We start from the raw sequence: 19,288 nt of genomic DNA, 5'->3' as shown, positions 1-19,288 counted from the left end.
GTTAAATATCAAAAATATCAATTTTAATGATTTGCCATAAAATTTGTATTAAATTGCGAATTTCAAAAAATCTAAATTATTTGATATCAGAATGACATTCTTCGTATTCAGAATGCAATTCGATATGTCTGATGTGCTCTAATGTCCCAAAATAAATACTGTCCAAACGTTCATACCCCAGCCCTTAATGTGTGCACAATTGATAGATATTCACATCTGATCAGTCACCCTACTCCCTCTGTTTGTTAGCTTCCCAAGTGGACTACTGACATTGCCTTGCGGTTAAGATTTTTAACACGGGACTCTATGGAGAGTTAGGCCAATTTCTGACCTAACTAAAATTGTCCATGATGTAATGCATCTTTAAATGGATCTGCCTTGTGATTGGTCGCCCATACCTCGTTATGGTTTAAATCGTCTGGGCCCGCGCCATTACCATTAACTACACCGTAAACAACTGTCTGTGGTATTTGCGGCGCTTTTGTGTTGACGCGAAAGTTAATCTCTCATCAAACATCTAGCGCGTCCATGCTTAGTACTTGTGGTTAATGGACTGATATAAACAAGTATGCTTGACAGTGTGTTTTTAAAGAGCAAAGTCCAGGGGGTAAAGTTCTGCTTACAATTCAAAGTTCATAGTCGAAATTTCGGGGTTCGCTATCAATAAACTGAGCTGGTAGATTCCAAAATTAGAATTGTTCAGTATTAAAGTGAGCCGTTATAATTATGCAAGATAATGTTGCATTCAATTACTTTTATTGTCACTAATCGTCTGATATTTTTAACTCTTTATGACCATTTTACTATTGAATACTTTAATTTTAATAAACATCAGTATAATTTTGAGTTCAACGAAATGGGTTCATCATGACTAATAATAACATATTTTTAATAAAATTCGACTATGGCATAGTCTATGATTCTCCTGAACTTAAGTTTGTGAGAAAATTGATTTGCCTAAAATCATGCTTATTCTACATGCCATAATCTCCCAAGGTGAGGCTTAAGAATTGATTCACACCAAATTTGACGACATTGGACCCCTGGGGAAAAAATGATGATGAAAGAAGGTATATTTTTACAGAAGGGCTTATTTTTGATACCTTTAGTTTTGGGAGATGTAAATATTTCCATAATTTGACAGGTTTTTCAATGGGTAAAATGGCTTTGTTCTTCCATAACTTGCTTATTTTTTCCACACCAAAAAATAGGGAATTTAGAAGTTTATCAGGGTTGCTTGATTTAAATCACCATTTAAATCACATTTAAACAATAGTAAAACAAAGAATTTCCCAACCATTTTGATTTTCTATTCCCTTTCAATCAAACAATAGGCCTATATTATCAATGTATTTTAAACGCGTATTTTGATGAGAATTAGCCTGTTCAATATTTTTATCACAAAATATTAAAATCACAAAGGTGAAGATGCTGACATTACAGCCCATTTGTGGCAGACGGACAGTCACAAATTAGATTTGAAAATTTCTCATATTTCATGTTGAAAGCTAAGGACTAATCTTGCTTGAAGATATAGAGCTGTATCAGTGTAGAGCCTAAATTCCCACACAGAGAAAATGACTTCAATGATATCCAGGTCTTCTTTTATAACAAGGTTAATAAGATGTTGAAAGCTAAGGGCTAATCTTGCTTGAAGATATAGAGCTGTATCAGTGTAGAGCCTCCCACCCAGAGAAAATGGCTCCAATGAAATCCAGGTCTTCTTTTATAACAAGGTTTTATAAGATGAAGTCATCATCTTTCATATGTGATCTGATCCACTCAGGCTTAAGTCCGAAATTTTGAAAATTGAGTTACTACCATTACTTACTTGCTTAATACCTACACTGTACACTTACTGATGTCGAATCCCCGTCTCTTGAGTATTTGTTTACAAAGTTATGTCCATTTTCTATGTTTGTTATTGTTTTTTCTCATCACTTTTTGCCTAGCTCAGTTTCATTATTGCCGACTTTAGCCTGATCGGACCAGATCTGGTCATGAATATATTATTGTAATACATCACTGTAAAGCATGACATTTTCACGGCATTAAGGCTGGTCTTAACCCGGGGGGCACTCACATGTTAAGGTGGTACGGGTATCATATGTGCGAGGGTCAAGAGTCCCTTTTTCAGGCTCTCTGGCAGTTCCTTAAGCCCCACATTTGGATCTGCTCCAGTTCTTTGAGCCTCGAATACTGACAATTGTAGCTCTTTAAGCTCAAATTTAGCTCAACAGCCTATAATTTGGCCCTAATTTCAGTTCTTCAAGCCCCTATTTTGCCCAAAAATCAGTTCTTAGTTCCCAAAGTTTGGCGCTCCGCGCCGCACACCCCTACCAAAATTTAAGTTGAGTGCCCCCCGGTCTTAACCCTGGAATTATGGAAACTTTTTGCCTCATAACTGCTAAATTGTTGTTCTAAAGTATGTAAAAGTATACATACTTTATGAATCCATCTGTGTGAGGTCAAAATGTGGGTAAAAAAGTTTTGGGAGTAAATCCAACACAAAGGAAACATTTTTTTACCCAAATTTCTTCGGACAATGTAACAATTTTTTTTAAATTCATTTTTAAAAACTATACAAATATCTAGGACCTTATTTTGGTCAACTTCACCAAAAATATTTGAAATTTAGGGCGAATCATGCTTTTTTATGATTTTTTTGTGTGTGTAAAATTAAGCATTTTTAACCATTTTTGGTGAGTCAATTGGTGAACTCAAAGTGGGGATCCTCTGGTTTATTATAAAATTAAAAACTTAAATTTACTGCAATTTTAATTACGGTATAAGCGATAAAAGGTACAGTCACACAATATTTGATGTATACATAAAAAAAATAAACGAAATAAAAAACAATCGCCCAATTAACAATTATACTGAATTTCATGAGAATAATGCACACATTATATTGGGACTTTGAAAGCTAGGGTAGTCTACTTTAAAAAAATACATTTAACTTGTCTAATAATCCCTGAAAGCATAACTTGTCTAATTATCCCTAAAAGCATAACTTGTCTAATTATCCCTGAAAGCATAACTTGTCTAATTATCCCTGAAAGCATAACTTGTCTAATTATCCCTGAAAGCATACATGTAACTTGTCTAATTATCCCTGAAAGCATAACTTGTCTAATAATCCCTGAAAGCATAACTTGTCTAATTATCCCTGAAAGCATAACTTGTCTAATTATCCCTGAAAGCATAACTTGTCTAATTATCCTGAAAGCATAACTTGTCTAATTATCCCTGAAAGCATAACTTGTCTAATTATCCATGAAAGCATAACTTGTCTAATTATCCCTGAAAGCATAACTTGTCTAATTATCCCTGAAAGCATAACTTGTCTAATTATCCCTGAAAGCATAACTTGTCTAATTATCCCTGAAAGCATAACTTGTCTAATTATCCCTGAAAGCATAACTTGTCTAATTATCCCTGAAAGCATAACTTGTCTAATTATCCCTGAAAGCATAACTTGTCTAATTATCCCTGAAAGCATAACTTGTCTAATTATCCCTCAAAGCATAACTTGTCTAATTATCCCTGAAAGCATAACTTGTCTAATTATCCCTGAAAGCATAACTTGTCTAATTATCCCTGAAAGCATAACTTGTCTAATTATCCCTGAAAGCATGACTTGTCTAATTATCCCTGAAAGCATGACTTGTCTAATTATCCCTGAAAGCATAACTTGTCTAATTATCCCTGAAAGCATAACTTGTCTAATTATCCCTGAAAGCATAACTTGTCTAATTATCCCTGAAAGCATAACTTGTCTAATTATCCGTGAAAGCATAACTTGTCTAATTATCCCTGAAAGCATAACTTGTCTAATTATCCTGAAAGCATAACTTGTCTAATTATCCCTGAAAGCATAACTTGTCTAATTATCCCTGAAAGCATAACTTGTCTAATTATCCCTGAAAGCATAACTTGTCTAATTATCCCTGAAAGCATACATGTAACTTGTCTAATTATCCCTGAAAGCATAACTTGTCTAATTATCCCTGAAAGCATAACTTGTCTAATTATCCCTGAAAGCATAACTTGTCTAATAATCCCTGAAAGCATAACTTGTCTAATTATCCCTGAAAGCATAACTTGTCTAATTATCCCTGAAAGCATAACTTGTCTAATTATCCCTGAAAGCATAACTTATCTAATTATCCCTGAAAGCATAACTTGTCTAATTATCCCTGAAAGCATAACTTGTCTAATTATCCCTGAAAGCATAACTTGTCTAATTATCCCTGAAAGCATAACTTGTCTAATTATCCCTGAAAGCATAACTTGTCTAATTATCCCTGAAAGCATAACTTGTCTAATCATCCCTGAAAGCATAACTTGTCTAATTATCCCTGAAATCATAACTTGTCTAATTATCCCTGAAAGCATAACTTGTCTAATTATCCCTGAAAGCATAACTTGTCTAATTATCCCTGAAAGCATAACTTGTCTAATTATCCCTGAAAGCAGCAGGGTAAGTTCCTCTTTCTATTCCAGGATCATTTGTGATGTGATCAAGCAAAATTAGTCGGAAATATTGATTTTGAGATATAGTCAAACAAAACAAAGGAAGTATTTCCTTTTGTTACCTAGCTGGGGTTTACACCCCCCAGCTAGGTATTGTAATCGTTCGGGTTCTTCCGCTGGAAACAAACCACTGTAATCTTCCCGTTTTCTTCCGCTGGCAACTAAGTGAAATTGCACATGGTTTTTTTTGTTACCCTTTGAGTATGAAACCCTGACTTGATGCTATGTAAGAATTATTTGACTAGTGAAGATATGGTTTGGCCTTTTTGAATCATTGTTTTTCTTGAGGAATGAATGTGTTTGTTAGTTTGTTACTGTAATTTGTTATTTAACCTAAGGCACACTTAATTAGTTGAAAAGGTAATTAATGACCTGTTGTTTCTGCAAGCCCAGGGAATGTATGTGTGGGAGGATTGATGGCTAATATGATTTTGGATGCAGTTAGTTGGAATTGAAAGGTTGTTGCAGCATACCGTATGGTTGCAGAATGTTGGTGATTGTGATAGGTGTTTACTATAGTATTATTGAGGGATTGACATGGTGACAAGAGTTTTGCGAGCTAATTACCTAGTTGGTGATATGTGTTTCAATTTTAGTATTGTTGTAGTTTGTGGTTGTAGCCTCGTTTTTGTGACATGGGTTGATTTGAGTGTGGAAGAGCATGGGTAGATTCAGTGGAAATTTAGTTACTGGGGTTTGAAATCTCATCCCCTGTGAGTGATGCTGAAGGTATGGATACACAGAGTGTGTTGGTTTAATATGTATTGAAACTGACAGAATATGAGAAGCAGTAATGGCATATTTATATAGGTTTTTTTAATAGAAATTTGATTTTTGATATGAACCATGCAGGTGTGTTAAAGGCACTCCTTAACAGTAATTGTAGTATAAATTTATGGGTTTAATATTATGTTTACTATTAAAAGTACTAGTATTAGGCTCTGGCTTATCTTTTGATTTTGATTTTGCACTCGTATTTTACAGACTTTGGTGGTATGTTTGGAAACAGGGGATTAATGAGCCAGGCTTTAAAATGTTTAGCATTTATTTCTGTATGGTTATGTCCGACCTCTTTCTTTGTATTAATGAAAGTGTTCTCTGGCCTCTTTCTTTGTAATGAATGTGTTTTTGGCTTGATTAGTAATTCCAATGTTAGTACCGGTATATGAAACTATCAGATGTGTTTCCTTTGCAGTAGGAACTTTAATTCTTTCAGTGCCATTACCATGGCAGTTAATATCAAACTCTAACTAGCATTTGTTTACAGGCTCTATGTTTTGTTTAAGTAAATGATTGTTGAGGATTTTCTTGTCTTCTGATGTTAGGGTTTTTTGTTTTATACTTATATCTTAGAGTATGTATCTTATTTTGTTTGATTAAAAACATCTTGCATTAAGTTTTATATTTGAATCCCAGTTCCTAATTTGTGTGGTTTAAAACATTAACAATTGGTGTTCTTGTATTTTACAGGGAAATTAAACATGGTTTAAGATTATGCGCAACACAAAAATAGCTTGCAAATGGAATAGGCCTACATGAATGTGGGACATGAATTCATTTGTTTTCCCTACCTTTTTTTTTTTTTTGTTTATGAAGTTGGGGAAAATATATAGTATAAAAGCCTTTAAAAGTCTAGTATTGGAAACTGTAAAAGAAGTGCAGGAACCTTTCATGATACCTCCGAGTCCACTGGGTATTATACTGTGCGTGCGGCTGAACTAATGTGGTGCCACATTACATTTGATGTAGTATATATGTCATGGACTGTAACATTTGAGCTGTTTAAGGGGTCAATTGGTCAGGGTATACAAGTAATATTGTAAATCATTTCTATTGCACAACCTTATGCCCTACAACAAGTTAAAACTGCATTTCCAAAAGGTTTCAGTGTTAGATGAATTGGTCAGTGCATCGTGGTATGATAAATGTTTATAAATGTGTACAGTTAATGGTACCAGTACATTTTATTGTTATCATGGTTATCACCCATTTGCTGTTTTCTGTAATCATGGTGATCTTGAATGAGAAATACTAGCTAGTACTAACAAGGTAAGACTGATCATAGTTTAATTAATTTAATTCTATTTAGTGATAGTTACAAGGACTATTCATGGGTATTGGAATAATTCTGGTAGACCCTGCGCACAAGTATAACCCTAACCCTAAGCAACCCCAATTATAACCCTAACCCTAATCCTCACCGTTTATAAACCTAACCCTAATCCTAACCCTAATTTAAATTTAAATTATAAGGGGCTGTCATTTTCTTTGGACGGGGGGTCATGAATATACTGGGGAGTGGGGTCATAGAATTTTTAGACCAATTATAGGGGTTATAATTTTCAACACCCAAAATAGGGGTATAGAATTATTAAGGGCTGGTGACTCAAACTTTTCGCGCGCTGTGCATGTATTCTTGCACACAATCTTTCATTATATAATGCAAATATTTTGCGCATATAGCGCGCCTTCTTTACACACACAATTAAATTTTAACGCACTCCACACAATTTCTTTGCTCTAAAGTTTTGATGCGCTCCTCGCCTTTGTTCCGGCAATGAATAATTTGTCTTGAGTCTGTGGGAGGGTCATAAAAATTTTCGACCCAAGATAGGGGGGGTCTAAAAAAATTGTGCCCGCGATAGGAGGGTCATAAAAATGTTTACTCCGGTCACCGACCCCCCCGACGAAGAAAATGACATCCCCTAACCAAACCCTAACCCTAAAACACAGGGTGCACAGGGTAAACCAGAATTATACCTGGGTAATAATAATAATTCCTATTCATGTTTTAGTCCAAGACACAATATGTTTATCATCACCGTTCAACATCTTTATTAACCACTCCCGTTTACTAACTGCTCCTGTTTACTCTACTAGCTCCCGCTAGTTTTGAATAAAATAAACACACTATCTGTGGTCATCTTGTGACTCCCTACATTTTGGTCATCAAAAGTATTATGCCCCCCCGTATTTTTCTTTCCGAAAATTTATGACCCCCTGTATATTTGGGATCCTCCTTCCAAAGAAAATGATAGCCCCCTAAGGGGTATTTATGGGGCTCAAACTCAGTGACAACAAACCTCACAACCAGGGGAACATTTTGCAGGGGTCATGTCAAATCTTAGAATTGCTGCATTTTCTGGCAATATGTAGGGGGTACGGAGCTCAAACTCAGTGACAATAAACTTGATGAGAAGAGTAACATTTTGGAATATTTTGCATGGATCAGGTCAAAGGTCAGCTGGGGTCAAATCTTCGAATTTCAATATCTGGACATCTGTAAGGGAACGGGGCTCAATCTCGGCGACAACCTCATGACCAGGGAACATGTTGGAACATTTTGCAGGGGGCAGGTCAAAGGTCAGCTGGGGTCAAATCTTCGAATTTCAATATCTGGACATCTGTAAGGGGTACGGGGCTCAATCTCGGTGACAACCTCATGACCTGGGGAACATATTGGAACATTTTGCACGGGTCAGCTCAAAAGACATCATTCTGGGGCCAAATCTTAGAATTGCGTTATCTGGACATCTGTAAGAGGTACAGGGCTCAAACTCAGTGACAACTCATGACCAGGGGTGAATTCTGGAACATCTTGCAGGGGTCTGGTCAAAGGTCATCTGGGTCAAATCTTAGAATTGCATTTTCTGGACATCTGTGAGGAGTACAGGACTCAAAACTCGGTGACAACAAACCTCATGACAGGGGAACATTTTTGGAACATTTTGCAGGGGTCAGATACCTCCACAACACCAACATGCCCCAGCTAGGTTTGTGGTCTATGACCACCATTTGCCTCTAGTTTTCTACTGTTTTGGAAACTCTTTTTACAACTCATATCTTTTGAACTGATTGTCCAAATTCAATGGGGTTTCTACAAAATGTAGCTTTGCAAATACTGTTTACAATCCTATAAGAAACAGGAAATTGAATATGTCCGACTTCAGACTGATTTTGCTTGATAATAAGGTTTCACACCACATGTATGAAAAAGCAATGCTCATCCTCAATGTAATTAATTCAGGTTTTGTTTTTTTGGTCACCTAACTGAGATTTTAACAAAATTATCCGGAGTTACAATGTACACTATTTGCTAGGGCTGCTAGCAATACATAATTTTGGAGGCTTCAAAAACGCACCTCAAAATCCAGGAACAAAATATAAAAAATAGCAAAAAAATTATAATTATTTCCCAAATGTCAAAAAAGCATTTGGAGGCAAAATATGCAAATTGCATCGCAAAATAACGCAATTACGTCTTCAGCCCTGCTATTTGGCCTCCATGAGCGACAACGCAATCATAGCGGAGTCGGTACTCCTTGGGTTCTACCTCATTGTTGAAATCACTTTCTCTGTTATTTTACTCATTTTGCATTTTTTCCTGTCTCTTCTTAGTTAGTTGGATTCTTATACTGGGAGGTTCTTATCAGCTACGAGTGTGTGTTTGGTGGTGTCGTCTGGGCGCTGTTTGTTGGCGTATCATGTTGGGTCTTCACTGTCATATTCTACATTATATTTGTACTGGGTGTGCAGCGTAAAGTGACTGTCATCAATTGGGTATTTACGGTAAGTGTATAGGGTGTGGTTTGGTGGTGTAGGCTGGGCGTTGTTTGTTGGCATATCATGTTGGGTCTTCACTGTCATATTCTACATTATATTTGTACTGGGTGTGCAGCGTAAAGTGACTGTCATCAATTGGGTATTTACGGTAAGTGTATAGGGTGTGGTTTGGTGGTGTAGGCTGGGCGTTGTTTGTTGGCATATCATGTTGGGTCTTCACTGTCATATTCTACATTATATTTGTACTGGGTGTGCAGCGTAAAGTGACTGTCATCAATTGGGTATTTACGGTAAGTGTATAGGGTGTGGTTTGGTGGTGTCGGCTGGGCGCTGTTTGTTGGCGTATCATGTTGGGTCTTCACTGTCATATTCTACATTATATTTGTACTGGGTGTGCAGCGTAAAGTGACTGTCATCAATTGGGTATTTACGGTAAGTGTATAGGGTGTGTGTTTGGCGGTGTAGGCTGGGCGTTGTTTGTTGGCGTATCATGTTGGGTCTTCACTGTCATATTCTACATTATATTTGTACTGGGTGTGCAGCGTAAAGTGACTGTCATCAATTGGGTATTTACGGTAAGTGTATAGGGTGTGGTTTGGTGGTGTCGGCTGGGCGCTGTTTGTTGGCGTATCATGTTGGGTCTTCACTGTCATATTCTACATTATATTTGTACTGGGTGTGCAGCGTAAAGTGACTGTCATCAATTGGGTATTTACGGTAAGTATATAGGGTGTGTGTTTGGTGGTGTAGGCTGGGCGTTGTTTGTTGGCATATCATGTTGGGTCTTCACCGTCATATTCTACATTATATTTGTACTGGGTGTGCAGCGTAAAGTGACTGTCATCAATTGGGTATTTACGGTAAGTGTATAGGGTGTGGTTTGGTGGTGTAGGCTGGGCGTTGTTTGTTGGCATATCATGTTGGGTCTTCACTGTCATATTCTACATTATATTTGTACTGGGTGTGCAGCGTAAAGTGACTGTCATCAATTGGGTATTTACGGTAAGTGTATAGGGGTGTGGTTTGGTGGTGTCGGCTGGGCGCTGTTTGTTGGCGTATCATGTTGGGTCTTCACTGTCATATTCTACATTATATTTGTACTGGGTGTGCAGCGTAAAGTGACTGTCATCAATTGGGTATTTACGGTAAGTGTATAGGGTGTGGTTTGGTGGTGTCGGCTGGGCGCTGTTTGTTGGCATATCATGTTGGGTCTTCACTGTCATATTCTACATTATATTTGTACTGGGTGTGCAGCGTAAAGTGACTGTCATCAATTGGGTATTTACGGTAAGTGTATAGGGGTGTGGTTTAGGGGTGTCGGCTAGGCGCTGTTTGTTGTGTATCATATATATTGGGTGTTCACATTATATTTGTACTGGGTGTGCAGCGTAAAGTGACTCATCAATTGGGTATTTACTGGAAGTGTGATGTGCCCTGAGTAATTTAATTTAATTTAATTATTTAACTTTGTTTACAAGCTGAAAGTATGTCATGAGATGGGAAAACCCCTTGTACGTGCAAGATAATGATGTGGAAAGTCGTTTTGGAATTCCCCCAAATTATTGTAAACAAAGTCAGATCTATGTTTGGAACTTGGAAAGCCCCAGTTCATTGTTGCACCATCAGGAAAACCCCCCCAGGAAGTGATGTAATGTGAATGTGTATAATTAATCTTGGGAAATCCCAAGATTGCAGCAATGTTGTGAAAATGTGATTGAAGTAATGGTTTATTAATAGGTGATGGGTTTTTTGCATGAGTACTGCTATAAAAAGCTGGAGGCTTTTGTTGGGACTTTACAGAATGCCATGGGAGATTGAGATATTCCACATGTGTGTGATGGTCTTCGTGCTTCAAAAAAGAAGTACATTTTAACCAGTTATATAGCCAATAATATTGAGCTAATTTTAATACAGCAACGAAGAAGACAGCGAGCACACAAAAGTGCTCTTCCTCATCAAAGGATTAAAAGTTCTTCTGTCAAATTGCTGGAGTTTGCTGGGTTTGTGAAGGCCACGCATCTGTCAAAGAACAGCGGAGCTGTGTTAACGAAACCTGTTCCCTGGAAAAGAGTGATTGGTGAAAGAAACACCATTTTTGGAGAAAGCAGCGCAAAGAGATATATTGCGGAGAGAGCAGCGCAAGAAGATAAGCAATAGAAGAAAGCAGCATCATTTTCGTGTGAGGATTTCATACGCAAGGATATTTATAAACGCAAGAGTACACTGGACTTCGCTGGTTTTCGCATAACAATTGAATAAGGATATAATACATCAGTCGTCCAGAACATTGCAAGAACTCTAGGATCACCAACAAGAAGACAGCTGGTTAAGTACTGATATAGTAAAACTGTCATTGTGTGATTTTATTGTATATGCGATATTGTTATTATATGTACCAATCATACTCTGTTTTCAATTAAAGACTTAGATTTTGTTAGCTTAAACAAACAGTGTATTTGTGTTGTGCATTCGTGTGAGTTCGGGAAAAAGGTGATTTTGGCCTTGAGTCAAGTACGACTCGTAACAAAAATTGGGGGCTCGTCCGGGAGAAATACACTGTAAAAAAGTTGACATTAATATACTGAGTCTTGAAAGTGAAAGTACAGTATGGCAGAGTTCAAAGCAGAAGAGTTTCTTGAAACTGTAAATTGGGAGAAGTTTGATGAGTTGAAGAAGCCTGATTTATTGGCATTTGCCAAACATTATGACTTGAAAGTAAAGCAAGCTACAAGAAAGCAATTAATCAAAAATGCCTTGATTGATGTTTTGGTCGGGGAGGACATTTTTGATGAATCCTATTTGGAAGAGAACTAGCAATGGAAGAAAAAGCACGCCAAGAAAAGATGGCGCTTGAGCACCACAAATTAGAAACAGAAGAAAAGGAAAAGGTAGCAAAATTGGAACTTGAAAAACAAAAATTGGATATGGAAGAAAAGGAAAAACTAGCTAAGATTCAAATGGAAGCACATTTGAAAGAAAAAGAAATTGAGTTTGAACAAGAGAAGTTAGCAAAACTAGGTGACAAATACTCATCAAGTTTCTCCTCAAAGTCAAAGTCAGGGTTTGATGTTACAAAGTATGTAAAGCTTGTGCCTAAATTCAAAGAGAAAGAAGTTGACGAGTACTTTCAACATTTTGAAAAGGTAGCTACAAATTTGAAATGGCCTCCAGAGCATTGGACCCTACTGTTACAAAGTAGTTTTGTGGGGAAGGCCAGGAGACTTACTCAGCTCTACCAATAGAGAAGTGTAATAATTATGAAGAAGTCAAACAGGCAGTTCTCAAGGCCTATGAACTGGTGCCTGAAGCATACAGACAAAAGTTCAGAGATTCAAGAAAGCAAGCAGATCAAACCCATGTAGAATTTGCTAGAGTAAAAGAACAAATGTTTGACAGATGGCTTGGGTCAAAAGAAGTCAAAGTCATTTGGATGAAAGCGCTAGCAAAATTAAGACGCTAAATGAAGCGGCGACAATGGCGGACGACTATGGCTTAACTCACAAATTGAATGGGAGTAAATTTAGTCATAACAGAAGTTATTCAAACAGGTTCAGCCATAACCAACCTAGAGCAAATCAGGGTGGTACACAAGATGTGAAACCTCAGTCTAATTCACAGCATAGTGCTGGTGGTAGAGGGACCCCAGGGAGTTCAGGTAACAGAGCAAAATTTGGGACTGAATTTAAAGCCAAAGTAACTTGTACTCATTGTAAGAGACCAGGGCATACGATGACCCAGTGTTATTTCTTAAAAGGCAGACAAGATGCACAAAAACAGCAGCAAACTGCTAGTAATACTGTAGGATGTGCAGTGTCACTTGAGTCAAAGAAACAAGTCAGTCAAATCAAGAAACAAGAATTCCCACAAAAGGGAGGTGAGACAGACAAGGTGTGTCAAGAATTTGAACCATTTGTGTTAGAGGGAGTGGTATCACTTGGTGAGAATGGTAGTCCAAAGCCCATTAAGATTGTGCGAGATACGTGTTGTGCACGGTCTATGATTCTGGAAGGAACTTTGCCCTTTAATGAGGCTAGTTCAGCAGGTAATGCTTTGATCCAGGGTATTGGGATGGAAATAATTAGTGTACCTCTCCACAAAATTAACTTGACATCTGACTTGGTTTCTGGTCCTGTAACCATAGGAGTTAGACATGAATTGCCAGTCAAGGGAGTGTCCATGTTGCTAGGAAATGATCTGGCAGGGGGAAGGTTTTCCTGACCCAATAGTCACAGATAAGCCCTGTTTACAGGATGATAATAGTGAGGAAAAGGAGATATTTCCTGCATGTGCAGTGACACGGGCAATGAGTAAGAAGGCCTCATTAGAAACAATTGAGGACAACCAAATTGATGACTTAGGCTACAATTTGGAAGACACATTTGTGTCACAGTTGAATGAGAAAGAAGATAAACTTCCTTCTCCTGGGGATAAAAATACCCCTAAAAATGACACAGCCTCTGAGCATGAACAAATTGGGGAAACCATGAAAGACCCATTAAGTCATGACAAGCTGATTCTGGAGCAACAAAATGACCCAGAACTCAAAGAGATCAATCAAAGGGCATTGACCCTAGAAGAAGCAGAACAAAATTCTGTCTGTTTTACAAACAAGATGGTGTGCTAATGAGAAAATGGCGGCCACCTGATGTACCTGCCGATGAAGAGTGGAAGGTAGTGCACCAAATTGTGGTACCAAAAGTATACCACACTGAAGTAATTAACATAGCACATGACAGTCCAATGGCAGGGCATCTGGGTGTTAAGAAAACTCATGAAAGAATTCTGAGACATTTCTGGTGGCCCACTCTCAGAAAAGATGTTTCTGAATATTGCAAAACATGTCACATATGCCAAGTAGTAGGGAAGCCAAATCAGAAAATACCTCCTGCTCCATTAAAGCCAATTCCAGCCTTTGATGAACCATTTAGTAGGGTTATTATTGATTGTGTAGGCCCCTACCAAAGACTAAGTCAGGTAATCAATACCTTCTGACAATTATGTGCGCGTCAACACGCTTTCCTGAAGCCATACCCTTGAGAAATATTAAAGCAGTGACAATAGTGAAAGCTTTAACCAAGTTCTTCACATTTGTGGGGCTCCCCAAGTCCATACAGTCAGACCAAGGATCAAACTTTACTTCTGGAGTATTTCAGCAGGTCATGTATCAATTAGGTATAGAACAGTATACCTCAAGTGCTTACCATCCAGAATCACAAGGTGCACTAGAAAGGTTCCACCAAACATTGAAAAACATGATCAGGACATACTGTTTGGAATTTCAGAGGGACTGGGATGAGGGAGTACACTTGTTGTTGTTTGCTGCTAGGGAAGCTGTTCAGGAAACTTTAGGATTTAGTCCTTTTGAGTTAGTGTTTGGACACACAGTGCGCGGGCCCTTAAAGTTGTTGAAAGAAAAGTGGCTCAATGAGAAATCAGATATCAATTTATTGGATTATGTCTCCAATTTTAAGCATAGGCTTAACAGAGTAACTGATATCGCCAAAGAAAACTTGAAACAGAGTCAAGCCAAAATGAAACAGTGGTATGATAAACATGCCAAAGAGAGAGTGTTCAAACCAGGTGACAAAGTTCTAGTACTGTTTCCAATTCCAGGACACCCATTACAAGCCAGATATCATGGCCCATGTGAGGTAGAGTCAAAAGTGGGTGAAGTAGATTATATTATCAAGACTCCTGGTAGACGCAAGAGCAGGCAGTTATGCCACATAAATATGCTCAAAGAGTATGTTGAAAGAAGTGACAGTGGCATTCCAAACCCTGTGTGTACAGTAAAACATGCTGATAATGTAGACAAACATGCCGATGTAGACAAAATCGCCAATGTAGACAAGAGTAAAGATGACAATTCTGATGTCACATTTGACCAGGATAAAGAGCTGGAGCACAAAGAGTATAATGTACAATTGAACAATTCTGATGTGCTCACTAATTTGGACTCAAAGTTAGGTCATCTTTCTCAAGATCAACAAAGTCAAATTGCAAATTTGATTCATAAATTTGACAATATATTTCCTGATACGCCAAGTAGAACAAATGCTGCATTTCATGATGTAGATGTTGGTGATACAAAACCAATCAAGCAGCATCCTTACAGAGTCAATCCATTGAAAATGGAACATCTCAAAAATGAGATCAATTATATGCTAGACAATGATATCATAGAACCAAGTAGTAGTGAATGGAGTTCACCGTGTATACTTGTTCCCAAGCCTGATGGTTCATACCGATTGGTCGCAGACATGAGAGCTGCAAATGTTCATTCAAAGACAGACTCGTACCCAATTCCAAGAATTGATGATTGCATAGACAAAATTGGGAATGCAAAATTTGTTAGCAAATTTGATCTTTTGAAAGGGTACTGGCAGGTTCCACTCACAGACCGTGCCAAAGAGATTTCTGCTTTTTGTACACCATTTGGTCTTTACCAATACAAAGTTATGCCATTCGGGTTGAAAAACGCCCCAGCAACATTTCAGAGAATGGTGAACCAAATTGTGGCAGACATAGAGGGATGTGAAGCGTATGTAGATGATTTGATTGTTTACAGTCAAACTTGGGAACAACACATGGAACAACTCCATCAATTGTTTGAGAAGCTGTCTGAAGTACAGTTGACAGTCAATCTGGTAAAAAGTGAGTTTTGCCATGCCACAGTCACATACTTAGGATATGTTGTGGGTCAAGGTCAGGTGAAACCTATCAAAGCCAACGTTGAAGCAATTGAGCAATACCCCACACCTGTAAACAAGAAGGCGCTCATGAGATTTCTAGGAATGGTTGGCTATTATAGAAAGTTCTGTCCAAACTTTTCAGAGATAGCAAGTCCTTTGACTGATTTGTTGAAGAAAGATGCAAAATTCATGTGGTCAGAACAGTGTGAAAATGCTTTTCACAAAGTCAAATCAATACTCATGAGTTCACCAGTGCTTACTGCACCTGATTTTCAGAAGCAGTTCAAGTTGACTGTTGATGCCAGCGACAGAGGCTGTGGAGGTGTTGTGATGCAAGAGGGTGAAGATCAAATAGATCACCCCATTTGTTACTTTTCAAGGAAATTCAACAAGCACCAGAGAAATTACTCCACAATTGAGAAGGAGTGTCTAGCATTGCTATTAGCATTGCTACATTTTGATGTGTATTTGGGTACCACAGTATACCCTGTGCTTGTTTTCACAGATCACAATCCCTCACCTTCATCAACAGGATGAAGAACAAAAACCAAAGACTGGTGAGGTGGAGTTTGACCTTGCAAGAGTACAATCTGGACATCAAACATATTAAGGGAAAAGACAATGTAATGGCTGATGCCCTGTCCAGAATTGCATAAAACCTGACAAACAAAAATTTCCTTTAAAAGGGAAGATGTGTGTGACAAGTAGTCACTGTGTATGATGAGTTAAATACTCAAAGTTGATAATATGTTGAAGTTGATGTAAAAGAAGAAAACATTTAAGAAAGTTTTCATTACATTCGAACTTTCTTCTTTTAAGGGGGAGGGTGTGATGTGCCCTGAGTAATTTAATTTAATTTAATTATTTAACTTTGTTTACAAGCTGAAAGTATGTCATGAGATGGGAAAACCCTTGTACGTGCAAGATAATGATGTGGAAAGTCGTTTTGAATTCCCCAAATTATTGTAAACAAAGTCAGATCTATGTTTGGAACTTGGAAAGCCCCAGTTCATTGTTGCACCATCAGGAAAACCCCCAGGAAGTGATGTAATGTGAATGTGTATAATTAATCTTGGGAAATCCCAAGATTGCAGCAATGTTGTGAAAATGTGATTGAAGTAATGGTTTATTAATAGGTGATGGGTTTTTTGCATGAGTACTGCTATAAAAAGCTGGAGGCTTTTGTTGGGACTTTACAGAATGCCATGGTAGATTGAGATATTCCACATGTGTGTGATGGTCTTCGTGCTTCAAAAAAGAAGTACATTTTAACCAGTTATATAGCCAATAATTGAGCTAATTTTAATACAGCAACGAAGAAGACAGCGAGCACACAAAAGTGCTCTTCCTCATCAAAGGATTAAAAGTTCTTCTGTCAAATTGCTGGAGTTTGCTGGGTTTGTGAAGGCCACGCATCTGTCAAAGAACAGCGGAGCTGTGTTAACGAAACCTGTTCCCTGGAAAAGAGTGATTGGTGAAAGAAACACCATTTTGGAGAAAGCAGCGCAAAGAGATATATTGCGGAGAGAGCAGCGCAAGACGATAAGCAATAGAAGAAAGCAGCATCATTTTCGTGTGAGGATTTCATACGCAAGGATATTTATAAACGCAAGAGTACACTGGACTTCGCTGGTTTTCGCAGGACAAGTGAATAAGGATATAATACATCAGTCGTCCAGAACATTGCAAGAACTCTAGGATCACCAACAAGAAGACAGCTGGTTAAGTACTGATATAGTAAAACTGTCATTGTGTGATTTTATTGTATATGCGATATTGTTATTATATGTACCAATCATACTCTGTTTTCAATTAAAGACTTAGATTTTGTTAGCTTAAACAAACAGTGTATTTGTGTTGTGCATTCGTGTGAGTTCGGGAAAAAGGTGATTTTGGCCTTGAGTCAAGTACGACTCGTAACAGAAGTGTTTAGGGTGTGGCTTAGGGTGGGCGCTCACTGTCATGTTCTACGTTATACTTGAATTGGGTATTTCGACAGGTGTGGGGTGTGTGTTAGGGGCGTCGGCTACAAATGTAGGCTCTATTGGTAAGCTTATCATGCTGGGAGGGCAGGGTAAAGTAACTGTCATTAATTGGGCATTTACAGTAGTGTATATGTAGTATATATGTGACCGTACATGGCGAATTGAGCCGTAAATTCCTCCCCCGGTCAATTTTGTTTTATTTCATGTTTAGAAAATATACATCATAAGCTTTAAAATGGTATATCATTGGACTTCAAACGATATCTAGAAGCAGGGTTATGATTTGTTGAACTTTGCTCCTTCAATAAAATGGTAGCTTTTTTCGTTTCTACATGTGTCTCTTTTTCCACATTGCTGGCAATAAATATCAAACAGTCATAATTGGCGGTCATTTCAAATCATCCCCAAGTCAACGAGGTTCAAGAAAGTTCTCTCAAATGTTGTTAATTGTTGGTTATACATACCTGTACAAAATACAATGCCTGGTAACCCACCACTTGAACAGGATTTAGCCAAAGCAAACAAAGACCAGAGCTATTAAAAATTCTATAGCCATCTAAGGTAGAAGCTTATTATCCTCTTCAACAATAGGATTATTGATTGATGTTTGACTATCAAAATGAGATAGATATCGCGCCAGCTTGCGCTACCGATGAATACGACCTTCATGCACATTTTACACTGTAACTCAGAATACAATTTAGGGAATTTACGGCTCATTCGTGCTGTACGGTCACATGTAAGTATATGTAGTGTGGGTGTTGGCTGGCCCACTCTGTGTGAGTGAGTATATTCATTCACCTTCTTTCTGACTATAATTTATTATTAATTGATTAATTGATTGATTTCACTGATTGATTGACTTTCAGGAATTGATTAACAATGCTATTTGGTGTTTCCTACACCTGATTGCAGCCATTGTGGTCAGTGTAACAGCTGGTAAGCGGTGGACATGTTTATTGGGCATAGATGGAAAACTGGATTTTGTAGCAGTAAGTATCCCATGATTTAGAAGGGCATGGTCTGAATTCTGTTTCTATCTTTCATTGAAGACTATCATTAAAATAATATGTTTCCAAATTTTGAGTTGTATTGCTCCAGCGATTTTCATTTGAGAAGCAAAAACGTGTATAAAGATGTCCCTTATTGTACATACTTCCAGTTTTGGTTACCACAAATCACCATGTTTTTGTTCATAGGATCTCAACAATACTTATCTTGGGCATTAAATTTTACCGGGGTAATGGGAAAAATATGAGCCACCTTCTGATACCAAAATCTTTAGTTATGATGAAGAAAAATGGGGGATGAGACTGTCAATCAGGTTACACCCCTGTAAATATGTACATGTAATGGCAGTGTCATTTAATGGATGCACCCCCTCTGCAAGGATTTGGAGTTTTTTAATATTTGAGGATAATCATGAACTTGATAATTTTTATGCGTCCTCCGCGAGGCATACTGTTTTTCAATGTCCGTTCTTCCGTCCTTCCATGCTTCCGTCCGGATGCA

General features: G+C 37.8%; 1 protein-coding gene across 1 annotated transcript in view; it reads left to right on the top strand.

Annotated features, from left to right (window-relative positions):
• The window catches only part of LOC140141781 (uncharacterized), a 37,735-nt gene that overhangs the window by 15,611 nt on the left and 2,836 nt on the right, over positions 1 to 19,288 (top strand). Inside the window, exons 2-4 of the mRNA XM_072163648.1 lie at positions 8,935 to 9,105; positions 9,822 to 9,959; positions 18,646 to 18,768. Of these exons, the coding sequence (XP_072019749.1) occupies positions 8,935 to 9,105; positions 9,822 to 9,959; positions 18,646 to 18,768 (432 nt within the window). The remainder of the gene's footprint in view (positions 1 to 8,934; positions 9,106 to 9,821; positions 9,960 to 18,645; positions 18,769 to 19,288) is intronic.

The sequence above is a fragment of the Amphiura filiformis genome, chromosome 2 (genome assembly GCF_039555335.1).
Source record: "Amphiura filiformis chromosome 2, Afil_fr2py, whole genome shotgun sequence".
NCBI lineage: Eukaryota > Metazoa > Echinodermata > Ophiuroidea > Amphilepidida > Amphiuridae > Amphiura > Amphiura filiformis.
Note: the sequence above shows the minus strand (reverse complement) of the source record. Positions and strands in the feature narration are given on the sequence as shown.